Source organism: Muntiacus reevesi, chromosome 8 (genome assembly GCF_963930625.1).
Source record: "Muntiacus reevesi chromosome 8, mMunRee1.1, whole genome shotgun sequence".
NCBI lineage: Eukaryota > Metazoa > Chordata > Mammalia > Artiodactyla > Cervidae > Muntiacus > Muntiacus reevesi.
This window is the reverse complement of record NC_089256.1, coordinates 18,757,331-18,776,217: the sequence shown is the minus strand read 5'-3', so window position 1 is coordinate 18,776,217 and position 18,887 is coordinate 18,757,331. Positions and strand designations below refer to the sequence as shown.

Here is an 18,887-nt window from a genome sequence, read left to right as displayed (position 1 = left end):
GATACATTCTTATTGCTTTGTTTCATTTTTTGCAAAAACATTCCTAGGTATTCCGTGATCCTAATGATAGTGGGTTATATTGTACAGAGAAATCTCCCAAGTATCTCTTAAAGTGATAATGGGAAAATTTCTTAGAATATATACAGTTTAGCTATTTTAATCAAAACTTTAGCTATATTAATCAAATACCTAAAATGTTACCTATGCTAGTTAGGAGTAAAAGTGATTGCATGTGGGGGAATTCCCTGGTGGTCCAGTGGTTAGGACTTGACACTTTCACTGGTGTTGCCTGAGTTCAGTCCCTGGTTGGGGAACTAAGATCCCACAAGCCACATGGTGAGGCAAAAAAAAAAAAAAAAAAGTGATTGTATGTGCACATGTAACATATGAAATTTCTCTCCCTGAACACCAAATCCATTGAAACTAGCTGGAACAATTCTCCATGTTTTACCTCTTCATTTCTTTCACCCATTTTAACAGACTGGTACACTGCCTGGGGGCAGTCCATGCCTTTGAAATTTAAAATGCTCTTCCTCAGCAGGAAGTTCTCATCTTAGAATTAATACAGCTAGATGGGCATGAATTATAGCATTATTCAGACCTGGGAAGAAATGCTAAAGCAACGTATCCTGTATGCCTCAGAAAGCTGTTGCTACAAGTGGAGAGCCATCTTTTTAATGGACATCTCTCCTAAAGAAAGAGTATTTCATTTTAAATTGGTACAAGTACAGAATCATTTCTTGCTGTCCTGATTGAAATGCACCAATGAAAGACATTATGAGATAAATATTGAGTACTCCACTAACACCGCACTAAGAATCCAGGGTCACTGTCTCTGAAGTCAGATACTAGTGAGAGTTTGTCCTTTTACAGAAGTGGAATTATTTCTCCTGGTCTTGCACGTGATTCCTGGGGGTTGCCTGGTTCGTGGTGTGCAAACCAGTCAAATAGCATGTGCTAGACAGCAGTGCTCAGGAAGCCTCTGGAAGCCTCACTATGTGGGAGACTGTTTAGTCTCCTTAGGGTTATGGAACAGGGCCAGGATATAACCTTTGCAGCTGTTACCAGGAAAAGGTAACGCTTGCTCCTAATTTTCTCGTCTCTAAACAAGTCCTGAAGTCTTTCAAATTGGGTTTAAAAACCCTACAGAAAATTCCTCGATAACAAGAAAAAAGGACAGAAGCAGCACGATTCTCACACAGGGCCTGTTCCTTCTAGTCTTCATTCATTGTTTCCTGTAGTTGAGCTTGGCTGCTGCTTCGCACCCTCCCAGCACTTCTCCACTTTCCAGTGTGGCTTCAGCCTGGCAGCTCTGTTAAAGCTGCACTCATGTTCTCACGTTCTTGCCCTTCTCAACTCAGACACTAATTTAACAATGTTGACCTGCTTTGCCTCTGCAAGAGTCTGCCATGAGCTCTGGCAGCCACTGGTTTCACGATGCATTATGTTTCTGCCCAGCACCCTCATTTCTCCCAGAGCCCTTGCTTTGCTCTTGGCTCTCAGGGGTGGATTTAATAATAGCTGTCATTTGTGGCATGTTTTTAGTGCTGGCCACTGTGCTAACTAACTTAAAAGTACATGTCATTTTATCCCTTGGACAACAATGTGAACTATCCTGATTCCAGTTTTACAGATAGGGTGTGTGTGTATGCTCAGTCATGTCCAACTCTTTGCAGCCCCAGGAACTGTAGCCCACCAGGCTCGTCTGTCTATGGAATTTTCCAGACTAGAATACTGGAGTGGGTTACCATTTCCTACTCCAGCAGATAGGGTAACTGAGACATAGTCATTGGTTCATTTATTTTATGCACAAAGGAGGAACAGATAATTGTAAGATCTTTCTAGCTTCTAAAACTAATTGGTTTGAGTTAGAAATTCAAATATGAAATTAATTTGAATTTCTTTTTTGTTGTAATTATTAAGACCTTTATATTTATAGGATATACACATTCAACTTTCCACATCCACGTATCTCAAAAAGGACTTGTATAAACAGAACAAGTTCATATTATAGTGTTTTTTTCTCTCCAGCTTTATTCCTAAAATTTATTGATCTTAGCTGTCCAAAATTCTTTTTATTACTTAAATTGATAACTGAAGACTTAACATCCCCAAAGACTCAAGTGAAATCAGTAGCTAGAACTAAATCGAAAGAGCAAGGCCTAAAGACTTGATTAAAAAACAGGAAACAGGTTTTCCAAGTGGAGTATGTGACGTTCTACACGTGCTCCCAGCCCCTCCCGTACTTCCTCCGAATCACATCCGTCTCTCACAGCCAAGATCAAAAGCCACGTCTGAGAATTCTCAGGTTTTGCCTCCTTGTCCTCATGGCTGCTCTCTCCTGATTGTAGCCTTCCGTCTGTACTTTGCCATTTTGCATCTGATGAACTGCATCATAAAATGTTCTCATTATTTCGCTGTCTTGCCTCCCCTTGCAGCTTACACAAGTCTGACTTTGGGGGTCAGGTACTATGTCATATTTCTTTGGTAACCCCCCTCAGATGTACTGTGGAGCACTTGTGACCTCTTGCTTAATATACATAGGAGAAGATACATACCAGAGTAGGTAACTTTCCTGAATTCTCAGAGTAAGAGTTAATGGACATTATTAGATTTTAACTTTACTGCAAGGCTAGATAGTTTCAAGTGAGTGGCCCTAATTCCAACAGTGAAAGAAAGGAACCTGTTTTCTTATGTCTCCTGAAAGAAGGAAGGCTCCTTCGATTGAAAAATTCCTGTTAATGAAAGAAAAAGGTATATGATAACAATTCAATTTTGAATTGTAGCCCTACACAATTAAATTATGTAGCCCCACACTCTTCAGTTTGGGGCCTATCAAATCAGTACACTTGCCAAAGCAGAACTGGGAAAGAATGGTTTATCATGCGAGGCTGGTGGCTTTAAAAAGCAGCACAGTATTGTTAAGCAATTATCCTCTAATTAAAAATATCTTTAAAACAGCAGTGTTGATGATAAGCCAGGAAACAAGACACTGCTACCAGTATAATTTCTCCACTGGCCCCAGCTCCAAGAATCAAGGATTTTGATATGACAGAGATCTTACATGCTTGCGTAACCCAATGAAACTATGAGCCATACTGTGCAGGGCCACCCAAGATGGATGGGTCATAGTGGAGAGTTCTGACAAAACGGGGTCCACTGGAGGAGGAAATGGCGAACCACTCCAGTATTCTTGCCGTGAGAACCCCATGAATAGTACAGAAATAACTGAAGATAGGCCTGCTCAAAAAACAGCTGAAACCACATTTAGCTGCTGACGGAATATAGCAATGAGACAGTAAAGACAGCAGGAACACCATTTGCATGAATAGATAAAAAGTTAAGGTTGGATTATACTCTCAGATCTTGCCCAAATATATTCATTCCATTTGCTTTTCTGCTTTCAATTCTTTATTTAGAACTGGCCATGTCTTTACCATTCTGTAGGTGTTTCTAATGTTGGTGGCCTCTAGTGTGCTCCAGAGCAGTGCCTTTCAAAGTCTCGACTGCAGTCCACAGTAAGAAGTTGCACAATCCACGATGTGTGTATCTGATAATTCCATTTAAAAATGCTGGCTATGACATCAAATTACTTGCACATCCCATTACCGGGATGCTGTTTCTTCTATTGTTGGGACCATTACAGTTTCAATTTCTGTTCTAAAAGTGCTCATCAGCCCTGCCATGGGCTCTTGTCAGAGTACTTAAGAGTCCCATTTTCTGTCTGGCTGCTTCTGTCATCCAGGGCGTAGACCTTTCCTAATAAAGGATGAAGAAGACATAGTTGTAAAAAAGTTGTTTTAAATGATGGTAAGTCAGCTTCAGCTTATAGGAAGTAACTGACATAGGACTTCTGTTCTTTTTGAAAAAACATAGCTTGGACTGAGTTGCTGCAATTTGAAGACTACAGACTATTATTAACTTACTGAAGTGGAACGTGGCAAGTACAAACATATTTTCACATGTGTTTAAGAAATACAAAAAGTTTACTTAAATCACTATCAAAAGCAGAATACAAAATACTTTGCGATTCAAAGTACTGAAATGTTTATCCTCTCACCGATTAATTCTAAAGAAAAATTCTATCATTTCAACGGAGGTAACACAAATTCTTGATAAGAATTATATAACAGTTTATTCGAGCTCCGGGGCTGCCTCATTCTCCAAGGTCTCCACCATCAACAGCTCAAACCGATTGCTTCCTTCATGCCAACTCCTAGCGTTCAGGGTGGTTCCCACTCTGTTCTCTGACGAGCTGATACCTGATTTCTTCTGCTTTCTTCTTTTTGGATTTAATCTACCCTTTGGTAGGAAGAGTTCAGCAGGGGCACAGGACCTTGTGGCGTTGAACAGATGTTCGTAGAGTTGCTGGGCCTCAGGACACAGGCGCAGAAGGCTCTCCACCGAGGCCGACGTCAGTAGCTGCCGGCACAGCCCGTGCACCAGGCTCCCGCTGTACAGTCTGCTCAGGGAAGAGGAGAGGGGGTCATTACAGCCGAGGCTCCTGCACTGGGACAGCTGTCACTAACGTGGCTTCAACAGATGCATCAAATACTGAGACACTGCCTCTATAAAATCATTATTACTTACTCAAGGACAGTCTGTTTCTTGAAAGAAGGAACTGGATTGTTACCATGATTACTTCTTGGCTGGTAATACTTAGAACTTTTAATCTACAAAGTAAATGATGGGTGCTTGCTGGTTGTGCAACTGGCCCCAGCTTGAGCAGGTCTCTTAACACTTCAAAGAAAAGGAGTTAAAACGCCTCTGATTAAACAAACAGGCTGTTGAAATACGAGAAAATCATTTGTGAGGTCATTGGTTCACTTGGATTAAAAACTCCACAAATACAAGCTGAGATGAAACTGGAAGCCACAGATTTAATATATAACTTACTGCCAGGGTTGATTGGTACCTTAGCAACTGATGGAGACCCAACATTTATTTAGTATAAATCATCACTTAAAGAGCCTTTGATGCTGAGATGCAGGAACAACTCTCCTGCTGAAATCACTATTAAGGGAACTGTTTCTGCTCTTTTGTTTTAAATGGATCCGTGGTCACTAGAGAGGATCCAGTCAAGGATGGCCAAAATTATTAAAGGAAAGGAATAAAGAATCCATAGGTCAAAGGGCAATTAATCTTATTTGGTAGAAAGTTCCAGGGTATATTAATGTAATAGGGGTCTGGCTGGGTTGGCAGGTTTGTGTGGCCACCTGTGATTGCTGGGGGCCCGTGGGGGCAGCTGAGGCCCAGGTGCTGTCAAGCTGGCAGGCGTGATGGGCCGACGTGCTGGCAGCGAGAGCTTCAGGCACTGCGCTCATGAAACGGGAGGGGCAGGTGCCCAGGCCTCAGCACAGGAGAGGTAGCCAGGTGATTAGAGGTCCTGCTCTGTCAACAGTCAGGGCCGCAGGGGTGCCAGGACAATGTGGGGACAGGTAGATGGCAGTGTTTTCCGAATCCCAGGCTGAGGACTGGCTGGGCAGGGCCTGGGGTCCTGGTCCTGAGTGCGCTGGCAGCTGAGATCTGCCTCTCGAGCCAGGCCTGGGTGGGAAGGCCGACTGGGTGCTGGATGAGCGCTCCTGGGCAGGGGACTGGCCCACACGAGGACTCTGTGCTCTTAGCCAGGGCCTGGACCTCAGAGGATGAAAGTCAAGCCTTGGGGCTTTGAACAAGTAAAATGAGGGGTAATGCCATTGCTTTGCTTAAGGAATTAGGTGTTAAAAGCCACAAGGAAGCAAGGAAACAGAACTTAATGTCTCCCCTTCCCTATCTCAAAACAGAGAATAACAACTATTTTGCTAGAAGTGTACAGGAATATCAGGACCTGACCAAGAACAAAGGATCTGACACCAAGAAGTTTGCAACAACTAACCATGCCCCCTCCCTCCCTTTTCCTATAAAAGGGCTTTGCTGAAAGCTTTTGGGGGAATTTCGGGTTTTTAAGGCACAAGCCCCCCATCTCCTTGCATGGCCCTGCAATAAACTTTTCTCTGCTCCAAACTCCAATATTCTGGTATCGTTTGGCCTCACTGTGTGTCAGGCACACAGACTTACCTTCATTAACAATAACATTAACAATAGTCTTTACTGCTAGGAAGCTTTGAACTTGAAACATTTCAAGTCATACCAGCATATATGAAATGCCTCCACATAAAACTCATTTATTCAACAAATATGTGAGTACTTACTGAATGAATGCGAGGCTCTGGGGCTATAACAGTAAACACAGCAAGCAAGTCCTTAGCCCTCCCAGGGCTTATAATCAAGTGCAGAGATATATGTAACTGCAAGTCTATTTTCTAACCATCTCCCTTTTATCTTTCTCACTCACTCCCTCAAATATACAAATCACTCAGATGTCCAGTCTATTGATCCTACCACTCTTTTAACTGACCCACAGTCTACTGCTAGTCTTTTCTTACACATTTTACACTCCACAGTCAAACGTTAACCCACTTCCTAGCATGCAGGCTGTCTCTCCCTTCTTCGTACTTGTCTGGCAAAACAAAAGCCCCAGACAAAAAAATCCACATAAGCATCTAATAGTCACATCACTAAAAACTCTGTGACAGCAGACTTTTTAGATGTTTTGCTCGCTACACCCTAGCACAGAGTAAACATTTACTATCTGAATGAATGAATGAATAATAATATGCCAAGTGGTAAGAAATGCAAGTACAAAGACAGGAGAGCAGCAGGTCTACAGAGACTGGAAGTAGAGAACGTTTCAGTAAGATCATCAGAAAAAGCCTTCATGCTGTGATATCTGAAAGAAATGAGGGAAAGAGTTACACTTTACCAACAACTGCCTCTCATCTTTACTTTTACTTTAAGGAACTGATTTTTTTTTTAATTTGGAAAGCTTTAAAAAAAATCATGGAAACTTTCTTTGGAAATATGGAAATAATTTAATATTTTTTAAACTTAGCATTATAGTTCTTCAGCTATAACAGTGATCCACGGCCAATGATACTAAATTTGATTTCGTTAAAAAATCTTCTTTCCTTTAAATGTAAATAGGACTCTGACGTGTGGCCACCTGAGCCGGTTTCCTGGTACTTTCTTACCGAGTCAGGTCTGGCTCCGGGAGAGGCGTGGATAGCAGCTGGTTGAGATACAGCCCCATCTGCAGGCAACACTGCCACTGACAGAAGACGTGGGCCGCGTCCAAGTCCAGCCGTGTGCCTGGGGGCGCCTTCGCTCTCTGCAGCTCTTCACACAGCGTCCCAGCGCCGCCGCCCCGTACAGCTTTCTCCTCTGGACAAGGCACACAGCCAAAGGGCAGTATTTCCAAAAACACTATCATCTTGCAATATTTTTCCATACATAAAACTTCAGACTCCATAAAGAAAAAAACTAGTTTAAATAACCAAAATGCTTTTCTTTTCTGGCTCTTTGCTATTTTCATGTCAATGTAAAAGCCTTTCAACATATAAACTGAAATATTCATACTGAGATGCCTTTTTAGTGACAACCTAAGTTTATTCAACCCCAAGTTCTTTACTTTTCCTTAAAATAATATCTCTTCCTCTGATCTACTACCTGACCTTAAACATTTGAACTCTCCAAACCCTAAATCTGTCTCTGAAAAATACCAATTACTATGAAAAATCCCATTCTCTTTCACCAAATTTCCTCAAAGAAACAGCTGTGTGTTCAAAACACGCTTTAACTTCTGTTTTATGGGGAGAAAACAGAAGTAAGACTCTTAAGAGAATCTGGCAAGTCATCCACCTGCTCAGTGTTGAAGGAAAAGCAGCAACCACCCCAGGAGACCTGCCTGTGCCCAGGTCCACACACAGCCTGCCCTCCAGACCAACTTGGAAGGAAGGAAAAGGAGGCCCACCTTTCAGCAATGAGCGAGCAGCAAGGCCCTGAGCCTGCCTGCAGTGGGGGGGGCGGTCCACATGCCTCAGAGAAAACAGACAGACCCTTGACATGCCCCTTCTGTTGGACTGAGGTGGAAACCTAATAGGCTGGTGCTCTGACAATCTTCTTAAACTATGTTTATATTCACTGGGGGGAAACACCCTAACTTCTGTCCTAACTGGTAGCGGGCCAGAACTTACTTGCTTTGCAATAGTCCCTTCTGACAGCTGCTCTCTCTGGGGTGTCCTGAAGTCTGTGTTGGCTCATCGTTTCATGAACTTAATTTAAATAGCAAATGTCAGAGTAGTGCTGTCCAGAACTTCCTGCAATGATGGGAATGTTCTACATCTGTGCTGTCCAGTACAGAAGGCTCTAGCCACTTGTGGCTCTGGGGCATTTGAAATGTGAGTTCATTCAGAAGTTCATTTCAGCTTTAAATAGCCACATGTGGCTCACAGCTATCATGTTAGATAGTGCTGTTCCAGAGTGTGACAACTATTATACATGTTGGATAAAGGTCATAATCTTGTACAAAGAGTAATTTCATTAGAGGATTGACAGGCTCCAATGCTTCACTATTTATTTCACCTGGTGTTTAAATGAAGTTGAAAGTGCCTCAAAGTGTAGTTCTCTAATAGAAATTACTATTTCTGCCATCATTAACTTATATACTAACAGAAACTTACAGTGGAGGAAAAAACAAAAACAACAGCACAAGCATTCACGGTTACTGTTATTGTAGGTGTTCAGAAGTTCCACTAATGGGCAATGTGACCTAAGTCTTCAGGGGAGATGCTGCTGCCCCACTGAAGAGGGACCGGGAACACGGAGTACAAAATGCACATGACAGTCATGCTTTCAAGACTCAGCCTCAGATGCGGTGGGGCAGGTGGGGGAAGCAGCATCAGCACATCCTCACTGCTGTGCCCTTGGGGTCAAGGCACACGTGGCGCTCAGGAAGACTGATCAAGGAATCAGAGATGTCTGGGTGCCCCACTTCTAAGTTCTGATACAACTGATGGAAGTAAATAATCCGGGAACTTTTGTTTGTTTCAACTGTTGATTATATGCACATAACTCATGAAGACACACTCCTGGAACATGCAGGTACCTACCTGGGCTGCTGACCATGGCACGCAAGGGCCCCAGCAGCATCCCCAGCAGCAGGGCCTGTAGGTGATGCAGCTTTAGCGTGGCCTCTGCGTGCTGCACCCAGTAGCAGCTGACAGCGACAGGCAACTTCAGCGCGGCAGGGACTGGGTCCAGGAGGCTCTGTTTCACCTTCAGCGTTTCTAACAGAAGCATCTGACGGCTAGCCAAGGAGAGCTGAAAACACACACCAGACATTCTGAAAGTTACTTTGGGGAATGTGTTTTTTTTTTTTTTCTAGTATGAAGACACTTTCATGCATATGAAGCTAGGTCAATTTCTTATCTTCCTGTGGAAAAAAAAATCAGCCCCACTTAAAGCATTTAGAACCTTCATAAGGGGTGGCGTAAGTTTGGTGACTGGCTGGACGTGCCGTTGTCCTTGTTCGCGTCAGTCCACGCCCCAGTCCACAACCCGTGTGGGCTGCTGGTTATCTTCACTGTGCCTGTCATCTGGGAAGCTAGTGAAAACAACCCTCAGGCCCCATCCCTTAAAACTGATTCAGTAAATCTGAGGGGAGCCCAGAAATCTGCATTGTAACACTTCTGCTTTAAGAAACAAAGATCTACATTCAAGCCTACCCTTACCTGCCAATGACTGTGCCGGCCCCCTTCTCCACGAGGGCGTCACTGACCACCTCTGGAAGGCAGACTGGGACGACGTGCACCCTCTGCAGCATCCCATGCAGCCTTCTGTTTGTCCGGGTCCTGACTCAAATGTATGTCTTACTGTCTGTTTTCTCCCACAAGAGAATTGCCCCAGGATGGCTACTTCTAGTGGCGGGTATATTCCAGGGGAACAGGAATATTTAAGGACTGCCTGCATTCTGCTAGTAACTCACCACACCAACTTTTACTCCAAGTTTCACATAAAAGGAAGTAACAAGCTATGAGAGCTTCAGGCTTCTGGTTGAAATAATTTTAACTTAATATCTTTTCTTCTTTCAATTTTTATTCTTTTTTACTTGAAGGATAGTTTTCTTTAGACTTGAGACAAAGGGACCTTGCAGGTCACAGAGTTTCACAGATAAGCACCTCAGGGTGACTTCACCATCAAACTCTGAGAGGAAAAATAATAGTTTGTATTACTGGTGTCTGCACAAAGCCAGAAAAGACTTCCTTCTTAATTTTCTGGAAAAATGAGACTGCCTGGCACATTTCTTGGCATATAATGCCTTGCCAGTAAGTAAGTGTGTTGACAGCTGAAAATGGAGACGTTACCTTGAAGTAAAACACATTGTAACTGACATAGCAGTTTCATTATCAATGTATGACAGCTTTAATACAATGATTTATAGGTACTGGTTTTAATAACTGAATACTCTGATGGAATTTTTTAAATTAGAAGTACACAAAGTGGTTCACAGCACAGCCAACCACCCCTTTGGGAAGCAAAGCATTAATTACTCAAATTTAAACATATTCCTCATAATCTCCTAAACTGACAAAAGGACATACCAAGCAAAGCTAAGAAAATACATGAATACTTTTCTGACATAATGCTTAAATTATTGAATTCTCTAGCCAAGTTACAACTTTTATGAACCAAGAAGAGTCTTGGCTTTGACTTCAGACAGGTTCTCCCCTCACTAACTCTGCAGCCGTGAGCAAGTTTCTGAGCTTTTCTACAGTCAGGTCTAATCATCTGTATAATGGACACTAGGATGAGTTACACAAGATGTTTCATAAGCTCACTCATCCATGTTCCCTTCCCAAAGGGGAACTGCTCTGCTCACAGCCCTTAAATCTAGTGAGGGTTCATCCCACGTTGACAAATCTGCAGAAGAAGCTGCCACAGAAGCAGAGGAGAGAGGTTGGTCTTGGCACACTGCCTTACTCTCGAAGAATGACCCTTTCCATCTCGACTTACGGATAGCTTCTTGAGGGTTCACTTGAATGGTGCTCTGTCCACTGCAAGTAACATGGGGAAAATGGAAACTCTATCCTATGTGGTTACTGTGGAAACTAAATAAGAGATTGTGTAAAGTTTCTATTACAAGAGCTGGCGCAGAGCAGATGAAGTATTATTATTTTTTAAACTAAAAAAAATATATTTATTTGACTGCATTGAGTCTCACTTGTGACATGCAGGCTTAACTGCAGCATGTGGAATCTTCCCGGACCAGAGATCAAACCTGCATCCCTTGCATTGCAAGGCGGATTCCCTACCACTGGGCCACCAGGTAAATCCCAGGTGCTTAACATGCCACATCATGTTAAGCAAACAAAATGAACAGATACTATCACAAAGTTTCCATATGTGAACTTCACATCTCTGGAATCACATCTGTACCAATATCCTTTAGAATTATTGTGGGCTAATCAGAGCTAACAGCACTGAATTAGAATACAGAATTGACTGTGCCAATGGAAACCCAATTGACATCACTGCAGATACAACTAAAATCTCCCCTCACTTTGAATACAGGTGCATGATAAGAATACCTGTCACCTCCACTGAGCCAGGAGTATTATCACACTGCACTCATTGACTCAACTTGGTTTTCAGGTGGGAAAAGTGTCCCAACCCCTGTGTCATACCATAGACACACACAAATATCAGTTCCAGGTAGATTTCAGATCTAAATGTGAAAAGCAAAAATTTTTTTCATGACTTTGGAGCAGGCAATAAGTAGGTCACAAAAGTGATAGGCATAAATAATGAAATTTTAGAGTGTATTAAGAACTTCTGTTCATGAAAACATACTAGAGTGAAAAGACAATCCATATTTAACTCCCCACAATGCATGTTATTTGATAAAGGACTTGTATATAGAAATAAACCAAAAAACAGGAATATGGAAAAGACTTTAAATAGAAGCTTAATAGAATATGCACATGGCCAATGAACACATGAAAAGGATTCAAATAAGTCATCAGAGAAATGCAAATTAACACCCATCAAACTGGCTAAAATGATGGCAACCATAAGAATAGCTAAAATTTTTTAAAAGGATAGAAGACACCAAGTAAGGGTAACTGTGTAGAGTCAGAGGAATGCCCATAAACTGCTGGTGGGAATATTTATTGATGAAACCACTGTGCAAGAGCACTTGGCAATCTCCTAGGCTGAACACGTGTGTGTCTTACGTCCCAGCTGCTCCACGCCTAGTTGGCGTGTAACCAGGAAGGGAGTAGCTGGGACGTATGACAATGTGAAATTGTCAGGTTCTGCTGAAATGTGACCATGTTTTTACTAAATGCTGTGCACTCAGATGTTCATAGCACTATTCATAACAGCCTAAACTGCAAACTGCCCAAATGCCCATCAGCTAATAAAAAAAAATAGCTGGAAAAATCAATTGGGACATATTCCCTCAATGTAAAAACACACAGCAATGAGAAATGAATGATCTGCAACTACACACAGTGATATGAATGAATCTCATTAATTTCATGAACATCATGTTGAATAAAAGAAGACAGATGATTTATAAAGTGTAAAAAGTAACTACTCAATGTTGTTAGAGATCAAGACAATGATTACAAGAAGTGAGGGAAAGAGTGACTGGAGCCACACTGGGGCAAGCAGGGGTGCTGATAATGAGTCTTCACCTGGGTTCTCCTTATGTGGAACTGTCAAGCTGGTCAGAACTCATCAAGGTATAAATTATCTGTGCACTTTGCTATATGGACACACTCAGGGAAGGATGAAGGGCAAAGAGGCAAAGGAAATATTTAGGGCTGATGGATGCACTCATTAGTTTAATTGTAGGATGGATTCATGGATGTAAATGTACATTGAAACTCATCAGCGTGTGCACACTTAAAACAGACATTGCATTGTACATCAGTTACTTCTCAATAAAGCCATAGATTAAAAAAAAAAATGGCCTCCAACATTGCACCATTTATGTTGTGAGTAGAAATGTAATTTCAGCAACACATCCTTTAGAATGTTGCTGTTGGAGGATGGAGGGAATGAGAAGGCATTCTGAGACTGAAAAATGAGGCACGTGGCTCCATATAATCAGTGGATTGGTTTATTATTCAGTAACTCACTCAGGGTGGAATCAGGATCTGGTGGACAACAATCGATCAGAAGCATTTGCAGGGGCCATTGGGACAATTTATAGTTAATCTGGGGGTGGGTGCTTGGAAACAGGGTATGCATTCCTAAGTCAAAATTCATGAATGGGTAACTGGTCTCATGGGCATAGTCAGACTGCTTCAGAAAAGATTTCCATTGTTTGTGACTAGCACAGCATAGATGCCACCTGGTTCTAATGATTATTAAAAAGTCTCTATTAACCATACAGCCCTTATGACAGAGGAGTGACTGATGGCCCTCCAGTACACTCCTGGGAAGGGTCAGTGGAAGAACAGGAAGAGCTATAAGGATTCAGGACACCATCAGTCATGCTAATAGCCACACTGGTGCTAACTGCACTTTTTTTTATTGGTATTGGTAAAGTTTTAATAAATCCCTGTTTGGAATCTGACCTATGCTCAACTCTAGTCAGTTGTGCTACTTAACATGATGAGAATGTCTCTTGTAAAGCTGCATCTAGACTTAAATGATAAATGAATTGTACTCACCAGATGTGGATGTCCAATCTTGGGCTTCCCTGAGCATGGTGACTTGTAATCAGGCATGTCCCTTGCAGGGGCCTCAGAAGTTATGTATATGGAATTGTTACAAGAAAGATTAGATCCTCTGGGGAAGCAGGTCAATGGGACTTTTTCCCTCTTTAACTGAGATATAATTCCCATGTCATAAAATTCACCCCTTTAAAATGGTTTTAGTTTATTTATGCCATGACATGCCTTGAAAGAGTAGAGTGAAAAAGTTGGCTTTAAAACTCAACATTCAGAAAACTAAGATCATAGCATCTGATCCCATCACTTCATGGCAAATAGATGGGGAAACAGTGGAAACAGTGAAAGACTTTATTTTGGGGGGGGGGGGGGCTCCAAAATCACTCCAGATGGTGATTGTAGCCATGAAATTAAAAGACACTTGCTCCTTGGAAGAAAAGCTATGACCAACCTAGGCAGCATATTAAAAACCAGAGACATTACTTTGCCAACAAAGGTCCGTGTAGTCAAAGCTATGGTTTTTTCAATAGTCATGTATGGATGTGAGAAGGTGGACTGTAAAGAAAGCTGAGTGCCGAAGAATTGATGCTTTTGAACTGTGGTGTTGGAGAAGACTCTTGAGAGTCCCTTGGACTGCAAAGGAGATCCAACCAGTCAATCCTAAAGGAAATCAGTCCTGAATATTCATTGGAAGGACTGATGCTGAAGCTGAAACTCCAATACTTTGCCCACCTGATGTGAATAGCTGACTCATTTGAAAAGACCCTGATGCTGGGAAAGACTGAAGGCAGGAGGAGAAGGGGATAACAGAGGATGAGATGGTTAGACGGCATCACTCACTCAATGGACATGAGTCTGAGTAAACTCTGGGAGTTGATGATGGACAGGGAGGCCTGGCATGCTGCAGTCCATGGGGTTGCAGAGTCCGACACGACTGAACAACTGAACTGAACTGAACTAATGCCTGTGCCGTGCCACGTCAGGCTAAGTCACCTTAGTCATGTCCGACTCTGTACGACTCTATGGATGTAGCCTGCCAGGCTCCTCTGTCCATGGGATTCTCCAAGCAAGAATACTGGAGTGGGTTGCCATGCCCTCTTCCAAGGAATCTTCCCGACCCAAGGATCGAACCTGGGTCTCTTAAGCCTTTTGCACTGGCAGATGGGTTCTTTACCACTAGCAATAAGCACGTGCAACCATCACTAACTCCTGAATATTTCATCACCCCAGAAAGAAACCTCTTCCTATTAGCAGTCATTCCTCATTGCCAAGAAGGCTCCTGGACCCACTGATGTGAATCCTATTCATCCTGCCTGAGCTGTTACCAATGGGGAGGCTAAAAGGGCTAGTTCCTGGTCACCTGTGCAGGTCACCTGTCCAGCACCTATTCTGGGCTGGATGATTTTTGGTTGAGGGTGCTGTTCTGACAAATATTAAGATGTTCAGCAACATACTTGGCCTCTCCTAACTAGATGGCAGTAGCAACAGGCCTCTTCCCCAAGTACTACCAATCAAAAGTGTCCCCTGAAATTGCCAAGTGTCACCTGGGGGCAAAATCACCCCCCATGGAGAATCAATGGTGTATAACCTTGGGAGGACTCCAGCTCCTGATTCAAACCCCCGGGGATGCTGTCATGAGGTCCTATATCCTGGAGCTGACGGGCATTTGGAGTGGCCTGGGAGACTCCTGAGTCTGAATACTGAGTTGGATCTAATGTGGTTAGTCAATTAGGCATGTCCGACTCTGTGCGACCCCATGGACTGTAGCCAGCCAGGCTCCTCTGTCCATGGGGTTCTCCAGGCAAGAATACTGGAGTGGGTGACCATTCCCTTCTCCATGGGATCTTCCCAACCCAGGAATCGAACCCACATCTCCTGCATTATAGGCAGATTCTTTACCATCTGACCCACCAGGGATCCAACCCCCGCCCCCCAGTAAGTATTGCAATTGGAATTGTGAGTTTATCTGCATTTAATTTGTGAAGACAAGCAGCTTTCTTTTAACTTGAAAAGGGGGTTGGTCTGCTATTCAGGTTTAAGCAACAATGAGTTAGGTTAAGACTCATGTTTTCAGTATCAAACTAAGCAAATCATCCTGATGCCATAAACCTCAACTCTAAAAAAAGGTTCTCATCAATAAACATGAAAAATTAGGCCCAAGTATCAGTATCAATTTTGTTAATCGCAATTCAGTGCAGTCTGAGATATTAGTTATGCCTTTGGTCAAGGCCTGAAGGCAAACTTTCCCTTTTCTGCAGCTCAGAATTTTTTTCCCTTTTATTTTTAGTCACTAACTCCATTCTATTACTAGCTAGTTAACAACACTCCAGTAGTAATAACCACAAAGATAACACATGGTACTTAAATACAGTGGAAATGGTAAATTTGGTACTGAAGGATCTAGGTTTGAGGCCTAGCATGGATAACTCCCTGGCTGATGATTCAGTTACTTACTTAGAGTCCTAGTTTTCTCAGCTACAAAATAGAGGCAATATAGCAACTGACCTCAGCTTGTTATATTGAGAGCTAATACATATGAAAGCACTTTGTAAACTATAATTTATAGAAATTGCAGTGGTATTACAAACACTTACCTCAGTCAACTTGCTTAAGTCATAATGATCCTTGGGTAGTTCTACTGCATTTACAATTGATGTTTTGATATTTTTATTAATCCTTTCCACTTCGCGGAAAGTTGGAGGCTGAGGAGGCAGTGCATCCCAGGCCACATTACGCACATGTGGAAAAGCATTCACGAGGAGCCCATAGATGACTTGCCGGATGGGCAGAGAGATTCTGTGGGCATTCGGTCGCTGCATGTTTTCCACCTGTGTGTGGAGAATGGTCCGTCTCAGCACCAGAGCATCGCTAATGAAAGGGGACAGCTGGCCCCTGGCTAAGGCTGCAAGCACCCACGGTGGTAAACCGGTATTCCAGGTGTCTGGGCAGGTGTAAGCACCATGCTGGAAGAAGTCCTGAAGCCTTCCCTGGGCCTGCAGGTACTCCTCCATGGAGCTGCACAGAAGTGCCTTCACAGTTCCTCGTCTCTTTTGGGGGAGATGGTTCAGAACGCTGTCTAATGCTTCGGTAGGGTCAGTGAAACGAGACAACCAATTGAGAAGTCCCAGCACCCGGTGATGTCTCCTACCCTTAGAACTGGCAGCCCCAAGAGGGAGTCGTACTTTACTCAAGAACGTCTCCATGACAGGTAGATTAACGTGGTCATTTCCACACAGCACCGCGAAAAGAGGCAGCAGCGTTTTGTTCATATTGCCAAAGTGACAGCACAGCGCGTCGAGGAAAAAGCACTTGGCAGGGATGTAGCAGTCTCGTGTGCCCTTGATGGTGTTCATATTTCTCCACTGAAAGCCATTCAATGGGCAAAACCCACTTTTCAGGTCAAAAATGCAAAAGTCACTATCGGACGATAACACGGGGCAATTCCAGTAATTAGCAAGGGTCATGATGTCCCGATCTGCTTCCGAAAAGCACTGGACGAAACATACCTGCAGCTTGATCAGAACCTGTATGAACACCTCTCGGATGAGTAAGGGGCACACATATCCACCCCCACCAACAGAAAGGGAATGGGCCATCTGGATCTTCTCCCTAGCTCGATCCTTTAAAGTGTTAAGCTTCTTATCTGAAATGTCACATCCTCCATCTAAGACAACATATGGACAGATTTTACAAGCAAATAGTGATTCAAAGAATTTTTGTACAACATCTGTAAAAGAATCATAGTCCCCTCCATACCGCAGCTCCAAGTTTGAATTGAAGTAAAGCCGGTGGAAGAGGGCATAGCCGTCAATGATAATTTTTGTATCTCGCAACTTAACATCAGTGAAGAACTCATTACTATGATCTTCTACAAAACTCATTAGTCCTCGGATACCCATGATCGTCTGAAGAATTGCCTATTTAAAACAAGAGAACACATTTTTAACTAATGTCACAGATGGGGAACAAAGTTACTGTTTCCAGCACCATCAATTGAACAGAAAAGGTTATGAAGAAATCATTAAATAGAACACATGAGGTGTTAGCACCTTAGCTCTTACCTAGATTCTGAGCCAACACCGCCTAGCTGAGTTCTTTTTCGTTCTCTCTCACTTTCCCCAAGTGTTACAAGGTACAAATTCAATGGTTTCGTGGAAATATGCTCTTTGGACAGGGATAGAGGCTACCGACGTACAGAACTTCTGCAAACTTTACTATTGAGACAGTCATCATCCTACAACACAGAATATTTGTTTTGTGGGGTTAAAGGTCCTAAGCTATAAAAATGATAACCTCGATCGCTTAATAAATCAGAAAACATAGGCTTCAGTTAACTAGTGTGCAGGGTCCCTGATACGGATCCAGTTTTTCTATTTTGATAATCAGAGTCTGAGAATTTCTTTGAGGTCTTGGCTCAAGGGCCTGTCTTAATTAGCATAGTTCCAAGTTTCAAGCCGGGAGGAACTGAATTCTCCACAGTTTCACCCTAACAAGGGACTCTTCTCATCTGTCTCTGCATATCTGCCAGAATACTGAACATATCCTTCCCCAACCAGCTAAGTCCCAGGATAAGAATTGCTAGTTTCTCCTTTGGCCTCAGGCTCTAATATGGCTCAGCAATGCACGGTTACTAATGCTGTTTATTTAAAACTGTGAGATTTTGTCAAACATGGATTCTTTCTTTTGCGTTAGTTTTGATTTTTAAAGAAACTGTTAGAATTTACCTTGATTACAGAGTTTTGGGGCTTCCTCGTGCATTCAGTGCCCAACTCACTTCACCTCAGTATTGTCCCTGTGCGTCTCAACACCTTACCCTGTAGGGCACCTACTTATCTGCAAGTCTGTCTTCTAAAGCAAATGAAAGTAGACACCACATTAACTCATCCCAGGCTAGTTACAGCATCTTGCACAGTAGATGTTCAACAAATTAGTGTTGGATAGGAGGGCGCACAAAAGGTCTAGCTCCAAGTCCTCAAACACGGGCCTTCACATCCAGGCCCCAGGCCTGCAGCGGCCACCAGCTTGGTCCTCTGCGAGGACCCGCGGGAATCCGGCGAGAACTGGAGGACCTAGCAATTGAGCCAGACCGCCCGAGAGGAAACGGAAGTCTCCGCGTTTGACGTCACGGAAAGGCCGGTTCCCGGAAGTCAGTGGCGCAGACTCCGCGGGTTGTGAGGGGGGTCTCCAGGCTTCGCGCCAGGTCATTCCGGAAGCACGCTCCGAATGGCTGCCGTTAGGCTAGGGTAGCAGGGCCCGCAAGAACGGCCTCCTTTTCCCCGCCCACGTGGGGGTCTGAGCACACTTCCGCTTAAATGACCCGCTAGGGCC

At 43.2% G+C, this 18,887-nt stretch overlaps 1 protein-coding gene across 8 annotated transcripts; it reads right to left on the bottom strand.

Annotated features, from left to right (window-relative positions):
- Positions 1-3,284: 3,284 nt before the first annotated feature.
- On the bottom strand, positions 3,285-18,830 carry ASTE1 (asteroid homolog 1). Of its 8 annotated transcripts, none has more exons than XR_010664201.1 (7): positions 18,284-18,825; positions 17,621-17,793; positions 16,154-17,476; positions 8,988-9,198; positions 7,071-7,260; positions 4,061-4,462; positions 3,285-3,759 (listed from the first exon to the last, which is right to left on the bottom strand). XR_010664201.1 is itself a non-coding variant. In XM_065942791.1 (7 exons), exons 3-7 carry the CDS (start codon positions 17,456-17,458, stop codon positions 3,674-3,676), a joined length of 1,992 nt encoding a protein of 663 aa, XP_065798863.1. In that variant the 5' UTR covers positions 17,459-17,476; positions 17,621-17,793; positions 18,284-18,826; the 3' UTR covers positions 3,285-3,673. The 8 variants fall into 8 exon arrangements, 6 of the variants coding, with proteins under 6 accessions (XP_065798863.1, XP_065798866.1, XP_065798861.1 ...); XM_065942791.1 differs by having other exon boundaries at positions 4,263-4,462; positions 18,284-18,826; XM_065942794.1 differs by having other exon boundaries at positions 3,285-4,462; positions 16,154-16,387; positions 16,742-17,476; positions 18,284-18,822.
- Between the last annotated feature and the right edge of the window lie 57 nt (positions 18,831-18,887).